At 44.6% G+C, this 11,307-nt stretch overlaps 1 protein-coding gene across 1 annotated transcript in view; it reads right to left on the bottom strand.

The window, feature by feature from the left end:
- Nucleotides 1–202: 202 nt before the first annotated feature.
- Nucleotides 203–11,307, bottom strand: part of LONP1 (lon peptidase 1, mitochondrial) — a 36,996-nt gene continuing 25,891 nt past the window's right edge. Inside the window, exons 13-18 of the mRNA XM_081936090.1 lie at nt 11,043–11,159; nt 10,113–10,253; nt 9,849–10,014; nt 7,520–7,728; nt 2,443–2,607; nt 203–667 (exon numbers count right to left, since the gene is read on the bottom strand). Coding sequence (XP_081792216.1) covers nt 503–667; nt 2,443–2,607; nt 7,520–7,728; nt 9,849–10,014; nt 10,113–10,253; nt 11,043–11,159 — 963 coding nt within the window. The 3' untranslated portion in view covers nt 203–502. The remainder of the gene's footprint in view (nt 668–2,442; nt 2,608–7,519; nt 7,729–9,848; nt 10,015–10,112; nt 10,254–11,042; nt 11,160–11,307) is intronic.

Raw genomic sequence — 11,307 nt, 5'->3', positions numbered from 1 at the left:
ACCAACTTGCTGGAGGGAGGGGTATCCTATTAAAAGATTGGTGGATTTTGAATAGTCAACTTTGTTACATTGACATCTGTGAACAGGATAAAAGTTTCCCCAACCTATGCTTTGGCCCTCATCAGTGGTTGTGCTGTCCAGAGGTGATCTAAATATGCCTCCACTTTTATTTCATAAAGTGCTAGTAGAAAGTACCAAGAGACAACGGGATCTGGATTTTATAAGTTCTAATAAGAAAATACATTTGAGAAAGATGAGTAGACTTCCTCACAGATCTTCAGTCTAGTCCTGTAGTAGCCCTGGGTCACAGGAAACATTTTAATTGGTTCATAATTCAAATTGGTTGGAGTAGAATATATTAGAGTGACTAAAGGAACAGGAAAACGGCCATTATGGGCAGCCGGCCTCCGCAGGAGTCCAATCCTTCCCCCTCAACTGAGCCTGCACATCTTGCTTCCAGAGTAGAGCGGGTGGGTAGGCGAGAGAGAACCCCAACAGCCGTTCACCTTCCTGGAGAATCAGACTTGGAGAAAACGATGTCAAAGATTTCCTTATAATGTTCAACAAAATGTACTTCAAGTCCTTCTGTGATAAATTCAGCAAGATCACAGTAATCCTTTTTGTTCTCTAATGGGAGAACGATACAGGAGACGCCAGCTCTCTTGGCCTAGGGGGGGAAAGGGAGGAAATGTTGAACAAGCTCTTCCCCATGACCTCAGGTTTCTGCCCTCCCGTGGTCAAGTCCTGTGCTGTACTCTTAACCCTGAGACCAGAATAATAAAAAATATTATTGAGAAGATATTCCAGGCTATGAAAGTTACCTGGAAACAGCAAACACTTCTTTACTGTAATCTACAATTCCTTAAGTTATTTTGGTAGCTAAAACTGTTAATACTTAAATGGAAATGCACCCTATTGTTCATGATAAAAGGAGAAAGAAAAAAATACTGAATAGCTCCTAACTAGCAGCCACCATCCGATGGATCACGGATGATCAAGAATTTATTATGTAGCACCTGAATGACCCAATTCTCCAGTGCTCCATCCTTCCTTGGGCCTTGGATTGTAGGTCACGATGCTTATAAAAATGGAGTATTTTTAACAAGTAAAATCCAAGTGAGCCAATTGGGTCCTTATGAATCAACTCTAAAAAGTGTATTCAAGAACTCTTAAGCAACTTGCCAATTGCTATTAAATGATTGAGTTAATGTTCTAAAAGTACACAGTAAAAATCCTTGCTGGATCAGATAAGGGCTCTGGCAATCTCATCCACCAGCAGATACACAGCAACCAACTAGAAATCTGATACCTTCCTAAGCAAGGGTTCTAATCTTAAAGGTAAAGGTTCCCCTCGCACATAGGTGCTAGTCATTCCTGACTCTAGGGGGCGGTGCTTATCTCTTTCAAAGAGCCAGCACTGTCCGAACATGTCTCTGGTCATGTGGCCGGCATGAATAAACGCCGAAGGTGCACAGAATGCTGTTACCTTCCCACCAAAGGTGATCCCTATTTTTCTACTTGCATTTTTACATGCTTTCAAACAGCTAGGTTGGCAGAAGCTGGGACAAGTAACGGGAGCTCACTCCATTAAGTGACGCTAGGGATTTGAACCGCCGACCTTTCTGATTGACAAGCTCAGCATCTTAGCTCCTGAGCCACCTTATCCTAATCTTGTTCTGATCAAAATCTCTGGCAACAGAAGACCACCCACAATGGGAAGAGGGTTATATCCCTCTTCCCATTGTGGGTGGTCTTCTGAACAGATGGAAGAATAGAATAGCAGAGTTGGAAGGGACCTTGGAGGTCTTCTAGTCCAACCCCCTGCCCAGGCAGAAACCCTATACCGTTTCAGACAAATGGCTATCCAACATCTTAAAGACTTCCAGTGTTGGGGCATTCACAATTTCTGGAGGCAACTTCTGTTCCACTGATTAATTGTTCTGTCAGGAAGTTTCTCCTCATTTCCAGAATTGCTTCTCTCCTTGATTAGTGTCCACCCATTGCTTCTTGTTCTACCCTCAGATGCCCTGGAGAATAGCTTGACTCCCACTTCTTTATGGCAACCCCTGAGATATTGGAAGACTGCTATCATGTCTCCCCTAGTCCTTCTTTTCATTAAACTAGACATACCCAGTTCCTGCAACCGTTTTTCATACGTTTTAGTCTCCAGTCCCCTAATCATCTTTGTTGCTCTTCTCTGCACTCTTTCTAGAGTCTCCACATCTTTTTTACATCGTGGCGATGTAGAAGCAAAGATTTGAAGAGATTTGCTCTTCTCCCATTTTATAGATTTAACTGTTGCTTGGAAACCTGAATGCCATATTACCCACTTGCATAAAGTGCAGGAATAGATAACTGTCTGTAAACTTTAGAAACAGGGAAGCCATCAAGTTTTCTGGAACCAACTCCTAGCAGGGGAAGGACTGGGCAGTTTCCACTTACGGCAATGGTCTTCTCCTTGATGCCTCCCACGGGGAGAATCTTCCCAGTCAACGACACTTCCCCAGTCATGGCTACGTTTTGCCTCACAGGCTGGTTTAATGCCAGTGACAATAAGGCAGTTACAATTGTGCAGCCAGCACTGGGCCCATCTTTCGGGGTGGCACCCTGTGAATGGAAAGAAACAGACAGCTTGTTTGTAGACTTGAGCACAACAATATTAACAGATATGCGGACTCCAAAGGTAAGCCACAACAGGCACACAGCTGCCCCAAATTCAACACAGTATTAACTAGTTTCTAGAATTTAAAGTCTAACTGGGAGGATAGCAAGGAAGGAACAATTTGCTGAGGTGCACTTGGGAAACTGAATTGGTTTATCTTGCATTGCAACTGCTTTTGCTGTGGTTCCATAGATAAGTGCAAGCAGCACAAATGTTGTCCCCAAAACTGGGCTCTTGCTTGGTGTCGAAGCCGGTAAGTCACTGGACACAAGGTGTGATACAGAATTATACTTTTATTTTGATACCAAGATATAACGACCCTGGTTCGAAAGCTAACCAAGGAGCCCTGATTAGAATCTTACGGCAATTTTTATAGTCAAGGGGTGATTATATTCAACCATTTGCCCTTCCCTTAATAATGCATGCATAACGGACAATATTGATTGGTTATTTGGATTTCAGCCTAACCCTAAACCCTTACGCTTGTTATGCTAAATAGCTAAATGTCCCTCACCTGTTTTTCACCCCAGGTCACAGGTATCTTGCAAAGTGTGCCAGCTATGCGGTTTTTGGGGGGATTTCTTATAAGCGAGCTATTCTTGTGTCTAATATCCTGGCTAGTGGTTTTCTAACAGGTAAGATGCTATTGCAGAGCAGCTCAAGGCAGCATCCCCCCCCACGACCCCCCCTCCTTCCGCAGAGAAAGGTAAAAGTAGTTTGAAGTCTTTGTCTGAGGCCCTCACCTCCTTCTGCAGTGAGAGAGGACAGGAAGGAGCAAAGCTCTTAATTGTCAAGGCAAAGAAATGACAAGACGAGAAAATATTTTATCAGGATTCATGTTCCTCACTCTCATGTCTATTCCATCCATACCTGGGTCCTATCTCCACATATGACCTTCCTCTGATCCCCAGGGCCTCACCTGTGCATACATTCCATCATCTGATCCTTCATAAATGCCAATTCCTTCCTCAACAGTATAAAGATTACACTCTTGATAAACTTCCTCACCCCTTACCTATGTAGTTATCTTAACAGAGTAATCAATTCAGATAAAAGATCTATGGACAACCTACATTAAAGAAATCCAATCAAATAAAACAACAAAAAAGGGCTTCTCTCCAAACTTCAACTGCAGTTTAGCAAATTTCTGAACTGCCTTTAGACCTTTCAATCTACCCTTCCTGACTCTACAATTTTTATACCTTAATACTGCTCCAATTTCCCTGGGTTCTAATTTTTTTTTCTCAGTTGCAACTTCATTCCTGAGTTTGTTCCCTCAATATTTTTTTAACTTTGCCCTCTCTGCTTTTTCAACCCTATTGTTCCTTTGCACTTTTTCTCAACCTGAAAGTGTTTTTAACCTGATTATCAGATTAGTGTGTTCAAGAGTGAACTATTAATCTGCACTACAAAGGTTTTTTTATGTTTCAGGTTAATAATTATTAGCAATGTGTTTATAAAGTTCTTTTGACAGAAATGCACATTTTTTTTGCTCATGTTCATAAAGAACTGATCCACGGACTAAATTAAATTGGTTAAGCCCTTAAAAGCGCCATAAAGCAAAACGACAACACTTTCTATTATTTTATTTATTATCCTGTTTTCTGTTCTGTTTCCCACCTGGTTCTCAAGAGTACTTCTCCCAAAGTTATTTATTATTCATTGGGCAAGTGATGGAAGGGGAGAGGGCAATCTGGGAGGAATGGATGATTATAGAAAGTAAATAAAACTGTAACTTTTGTTCAGAATAGCTATGCATTCTGTGATCAAATCAAAACTTGGAGAGAGAGCAAGCAAAGTTTCTTATTACAACTATTTTGGAACAGACTTGTGAAATTCAAAGTGTACAGGAACTGCCATCAGGCTCCTGAAAGCACACTATATCTTACAGTAAAGGGAAAACTCCTGCGACCTCTACTGGTACGCAGATGAATAACAGCTATCATGGGGAAAATGGGAAGGCTTATGCAGATTTCAAACCAATCACAGTCAGAATACTCCAAAATGCATATAAGTGAATTTTTTTTCAAAATTTCTGACATTATGTTTTATAACAGATGGCTATTTTCTTTGATAATGTACATAAGAATATTCACAGAATAAGTCTGATAAGATTACAAACAATATCCACTATAAAAGGGGTGAAATGCTCAGCAGCTTGAATTTGCTCACCGTTACCACAATGTTGCTTGGAAAAGATGGGCTTTTGCCTTGGCCCTCTTTGGTTTATCGCTTCTCGGCCTTTTGGCTAAGATCAAGTGTAGTATCTGTTCTTATCAGTTTAATATCTGATATGTTCTCTATTTGAGAACTAAATATTAAATGGATTTTTGGAACTGGGAGATGGACTAAGGGCTTGCTCTATCCACTCCAAGCATCAACCTGGTATTGCAGTACTTCCAGGAATGGTGCACCTCCCCTTGGGGGGAGGAATATCAAGTGTTTAAAGAATAGAATGCAACCTCTCTCTTAGAGAACTGTCATGTGACCACTGCTGCCACCTTAATGTGCTGGCTGATTGGTTGGGGAGAGGGGGCAGTCTTAGGTGGCTCTGCTGCACCAGCGATTGTGCAGTCAAGTAAGCCAGGATAAAAGGGGCAGTTCCTCATCCAATGCCTTGCTTCGTATTGCCTCACTGCTCTGCTAGCTCCTGTCACCCTGGCTGAAGAAGAGGACGGGTGCCTGAATCTGTGTATTATAGGAGCCAGCCAACTCTCTTCTCCCTCCCTCCAAGCAAAGCTAAAGAAGCAGAGAAACAAAGAGATGAGACAGCTGTTTGCAAGGTAAGTGAGTCTTATGGCCAGGAGGGAGAAGCATGAGGTATGCTAAGTTGGGGAGGCCTCATGGGCCTGTTCTATCACTAGGCCACCCCATGGCCTTCCCCATCCTGAGATACCTCATGGGCACATTGGTATTCTTCAATTGTGAGCTCTTAGTATCCCTGCCTCCGTGTTTTGCAAACAGCTATTTCCAGTGGGGAAAACAGGACAAGGAAAGAGGGGAAGAGAGCAAGGAAGGAAAAAGAAGAAAAAGTAAGGGAGGGAGGGTATATTGAGAGAGTGTGAGGGTAAATCCTGCCTTAATACTTGACTACCAGCAACCCTGTTGCCTTTTGCCATGCCCTTGTCCCCTCCTAACCTCTCCTGGTGGCCTCCCATCCTATCACTGAGGATGCTTTGGTTACAAAGCCCGGTTTCCTCATAAGGAGATGGAGTGGGCCTCCCTCTGACCCACAGTTTCCCCTCCCGCATACACCACCAGCAACCTGGCGTGAGTTAGCACAGCAGCAGTGGGAGCTGCCCACGCCCTGAAGTCAACCACAATCCTAATGCGTAAAGCATTACGCCCATTACATAAGAGGAATTCTGTCATCCAAAAGTAACATCCTTGCCAGAACCATGAAAAGTGTATCCCTTAGTTAAGGTATAGGGGGAAACTGATGGTTTGCAGCAAGTCTAGGGTCCCAGGGCTCCAACATGATACTAAGAAAAGTTGCAATAACAACAATTTCTCAGCTTCCCAACAGCCTAAGGGACAAAAAAGTTCAGTGGGGATATTTAAGGTCGGAGTTCCATAAGTGTAAACGAACAAAATGAACAAAATTCACTACTGAGAAAAGCATAAGGAAGCAAGTTTCCATGCAGAGCCAAATGCTAGGACCGGAAGACAAGATGAGTTCCTTGCCTGTTTGAATACAAACTTATTGCTATGAAACTTCAGAATATATTCAGGAAACAGGTGCATCTCAAGCTCTTAAATCTAGAAACAAAGTAGGCATAAGCATGATTAAAAGAGAACTACTATATTTTTCTGAATATGAGACGCTCCGAAGTATAAGACACACCTAGCTTTTGGGAAAGAAAACAAGGAGGGGGGAATCTGACTCTGCCTGCCAGCAACAGCTCGTTTCACTTTCAGCACTGAAACTGAAACGATCAGCAGTTTCAGGCTGCAGGGATTGCCATAGCCTATTGCTGCCTCCATGCACCCTATTTTTGGCCTCCGCATCCTCTTTTCAGCCACTGCATGCTCCATTTTCCATCCGTTCCGGGCAGTGGGAATCAGAATGGGCAGAAAATGGGGCACGTGAAGGCTGAAAACGGGGTGCGCAGAGGCTGAAAATGGGGCATGTGTAGGCGGCAATAGGCAATGGCAATCCCTGCAGCCTGAAACAGCTGATCTTCGGGAAGCTGATCCAACTGACAATCAGCTGCTTGTGCTAATCAGGCTATGCTGAAGCTGAACAGGCTGTTAGCTGTTTGCTGCAATGAGGCAAATTGCTGGGAGGCAGAGGCCAAAAGGCAGGGGCCGGCGGGGCTACATTCTGTGGATAAGCCGCACCCAAATTTTCTCTCTTTTGGGGGGGGTGGGGGGAGTGCATCATGCTCCAAAAAATACGGTAGTCTGGTGTGATTTCAGGCTTGAAACCCGAAACTAGCTTTAGGCAAAAAAATCCTAGTCCTCTTTTAGGAACAAAGCCAGCTGGGTGACTCTGGGTTAGTCCTCCCTCTCTCTCAACCCTAGGAAGGAGACCAGGTCAAACCTCTTCTGATAATGTGGCCAGGAAACCAGCACGGACCTAACCAGATAGTCACCAGGGTGGGGATCAAGACTGACCTGAAGGTAACCACCACCACCCATAAAAAGTTGTCTAGATGTGCATAACGAAAAATTCCACCTGCTCTGTGTAGGGAAGAGGGGAACAAGCAACTTGCTCAGTAACAACAAACGCTGATTGTTGTGCAGTTGGGAATGGAGTTGAGCACCATCAGGGTCGCCAATAAATTCCATTTCACTATGAAATGCACGTCATGCTAAATAGAGAACAGAATAGAAAGATTGGGATGTGCTGAGTACCTCTGGCACGTGTACATGGATGTGGGAGGTCACCAAGAAGTCATTGCTGGGCACCTTCTCCATCAGAAAAGCCCGGGCAAACGTGTATGCAATCTTGACACTCTCCTTCATGACGTCTCCCAGTTGACCTGTCATTTCAAGGCTCCCATCTTTGCTTTCCTTCTCTTTGGGACGCCGGAGGGAGGTCTCTATGAACAAGGTTGAGCCGCCTGGGGAGAAAAGCCAAACCAAGCATGAAATCCATTCTGGACTCAACTCTACCACCTAGTAAGCAAACTGTTTCTTGGGTATAATCCAATTCACCAGCTTAATCTTTTGTCTTGCAACCAAAGCAAATGAAAACTTGATTTATAGTGTGACCCCATTAGGGCACGATCTAACGAATCAAAACTAAGACATTGGAAAGAAGCAACGAATGGGTAATGTTTGGGAAAGGGTGGTGGCTATCGACCAGGAAATTCTGCAAACAGGCCTCAATGTAGCCTCCTCCTAGCTTCATGACTGTGGAATAAGTTTACTATATGGAAGTACCAGGAATCTATACAGGTACCGTGTTTCTCCAAAAAGTCGACCCACTTTGAAAAGAAGCCCTATCACATTCTTGAGCCGCATGCAATCAAATTAAGCTCCACCCACAAAATTAGCCCTAATTAAGAACCTGCCCACCCTGGGGTGGGGCGAGGCACAGGTAAAAAAATAAGCTAGGGTGGGGATGGGAGGGTGAAGCTGTCCTACTTACCAGGACTCGCACATCCCGACACCTGCCTCGCCTTCTTTTGCAGCCCCTTGCCGCCACTCGCATGCTTCGCCCCGGCCTCCACTTCGCCTTTAGATGCCTGCTGGAAGGCATCTGCAGCCGATAGCAGAGCTGAATCCAGACTCTGTTATCAGCTGCATATGCCTTCCAGGAGGCATCTGAAGGCGAAACGGAAGCCGGGGTTCACAATGTGTGCGAGTGGCAGCTAGCAGCTGCAGAAGGACTGGGCCAGCAGCGGGCTCCTGCTGGGTGGGGCTGTGGGAGCCACTGCTGCAAATTGAATCAAAAATTAGAACCCTCTAAAAAGAAGGCCTAGCCATTTTTGGGGGAGTCAAAAGAAAATAAGACCCGGCTTTCTTTTTGGATAAACATGTTATTGAATTATGACCGGTTGCTTAGCGACCATTCAAAATTACGACAGACCCCCCCCAAAAAAAGATTCAGGTAATCCTCGACTGAACTACAGTTCATTTAGGGACCGTTCAAAGTTACAAAGGCATTGGGCAACTGGCATGCATTTACAGCCGTTTGGAGCAGCCCATTTTCACGTAACTCTGATTTATGATTTTTTCTGGAAACGAGCATTTATTTCTGGTTTCTGGCAACAAATTCCCCGTTGCAAACAATGGCTCCCACTTAACGACTGATGCAAAGAAAGTAATAAAAGAATTGGGTTGGGCATATGATGACCCACTTAAGAACTGTCATGACTTATGACTGGGCTCAATTACCGTTGTAAGCGGAGGACTACCTCTACCCCTCAAAATCCCATCTCCTGTCAAAGGATCACGAGAGGCTAAATATCCACTCTTCTCTCCATAAACCTGAGTTTCCTCAAAAGGTATCCAAGCTATGACTGTCCACATTTTGTATCAACAAATTCCATAGTATTTGTTTCTTTCTTTCTTTCTTTCTTTCTTTCTTTCTTTCTTTCTTTCCTTGTCTGCCTTTGACTCTCCAGGCGTATCAGTTTCATTGGGGGATCTTGAGTGCTAGGTAAAGGTAAAGGTTCCCCTCGCACATATGTGCTGGTCATTACTGACTCTAGGGGGCGGTGCTCATCTCCATTCCAAAGCCGAAAACCCAGCACTGTCTGAAGTCATGTGGCCGGCATGACTCAACACTGAAGGCGCATGGAACGCTGTTACCTTCCCACCAAAGGGGGTCCCTGTTTTTCTACTTGCATTTTTACATGGATGTGTAGATTGGCAGAAGCTGGGACAAGTAATGGGAGCTCACTTTGTTACATGGCGCTAGGGATTTGAACTGCCGACCTTTCTGATTGACAAGCTCAGCATCTTAGCCACTGAGCCACTCTGGCCCTGTCCCGTTCCCACCCCCACCCCCACCCGGCAGCACTGTGAAAAGAAAACATTTCCTGCTTCTTCCACTTTCTGTACATGCTTGCTTTACACATATGTCCATCACCCCTTTTCCTGGCCTAAGTTGACCTTCCTAGCCCCTCACCCCCCACCCCCAATTGTCCACCTGAATATCAGAAACAGAAGAAATGAGCATTCAATCAAGACCGGGGCCCGTGCTGAAATTTGAACCATCCAATGGCGGCCTCACCCATTGCTGTCCACGCAAGGCCCATGACCACCCCGGGAGGAGTCACATCGTACATCCGCTCGACCGTGAAAATGGGCTTCCCAACGAAGTCCTGGAGGTTTTCGGGCGTTACGTCAACTTTCTCCTTTTCTCCACTGACAATTTTGTATGCAGATTTCCGAAGTACCTGAGCGTGGAGGGTGGAAAGAGTGAGGATGGAGCCTGTGAGACAAACATGCACAGACAGTCTCAATGCCTCTCCCTCAAAAGGTACGGTTGCCTCACCTTCTCTATTTGCTTCTGGAGGTTCCTGACGCCACTTTCCCTGCAGTACTGCTTAATGAGGAGGGTCAGGACATCCTGCGTGATGCTGGTCTTGCTTTCGTCCAATCCACAGAGTACACGAGCTTGAGGAACCAAATATCTCTGGCGGGAAAGAAGAAGAAAGAGCTAAGGTATCAAATCCAAACTTCAGGGGGATTTAGGAGTTCATAATAGAAATAGCACAGACTTATATAGTGCCCTCTAGTGGTTTACAGCCCTCTCTGGGAGGTTTATAATGTCAGTCAGCCTATTGCCCCCAACTATCTGGGTCCGCATTTTATTGACCTCAGAAGGAGGGAAGGCTGAGTCAACCTTGAGCTGGTCAGGATCGAACCACAGACTGTGGGGAGAGTTAACCTGCAATATTGCACTTTAACCACTGAGCCACCAGGGCTCCTCCTTCTCAATGTGCAAGTTTCAACAAGCCCACTCCAAACTAATTGATGGATCATCCTCGTCGCTCTCCATTTTTATGTATAAATAAGTTGATAACCCAGAGTTGCCCGGGTATTTATTTGTAGAGGGAAAATGTCTGGACCAAACGTAATTTGAGAGTAAGTCATCTGTGTACCATGTTTGGTTGAAATTATTCGAGGCGTTCCAGAGTTATTATGCTGGAACACACACACACACACACACACAGAGCCATAGTCATTTTTATATATATGGAAGAAGATATCTCTCATCCTTTATTTGATGATGCTTGGATATTCTTACTAATACAGAATAGAGCAAAATATCAACGTATATTATCCATGATTACAATTGATAAGACTGTACCAAGTTTCCCCTGCCCTGGTGCAAATCAGGACTCACCCATGCCAAATCTAAATTGAACAGAAATAGATGCAGCAGATAAAAACTAATCTAAAACCAAGCTGGTGGGATTACCTCTGCTATTGCCAGTTTCTCTTGGGCGACGTATCCTGAAATGTTGATCATCTCCATCCTGTCTCGCAGGGGCTCTGGGATAGTGTCTGTCACATTGGCTGTGCAAATGAAAAGCACCTGGGTGGAAGGGAAAGAAAAGAAGAGCAAGCCAATAAGATCTGCGTCTAGGGCGAAAGTCTTCTGGTTCAGGGCAAAAGTCTTTCTGGTCAAGTCCCAAAGAGGCAACTGGACTTTCCGATTTTTCTTTGAAGATGTTTCGCTTCTC

This window comes from Natrix helvetica (genome assembly GCF_964273705.1).
Source record: "Natrix helvetica genome assembly, chromosome: 1".
Lineage (NCBI taxonomy): Eukaryota > Metazoa > Chordata > Lepidosauria > Squamata > Natricidae > Natrix > Natrix helvetica.
This window is presented reverse-complemented; position numbering and strand designations above follow the sequence as displayed.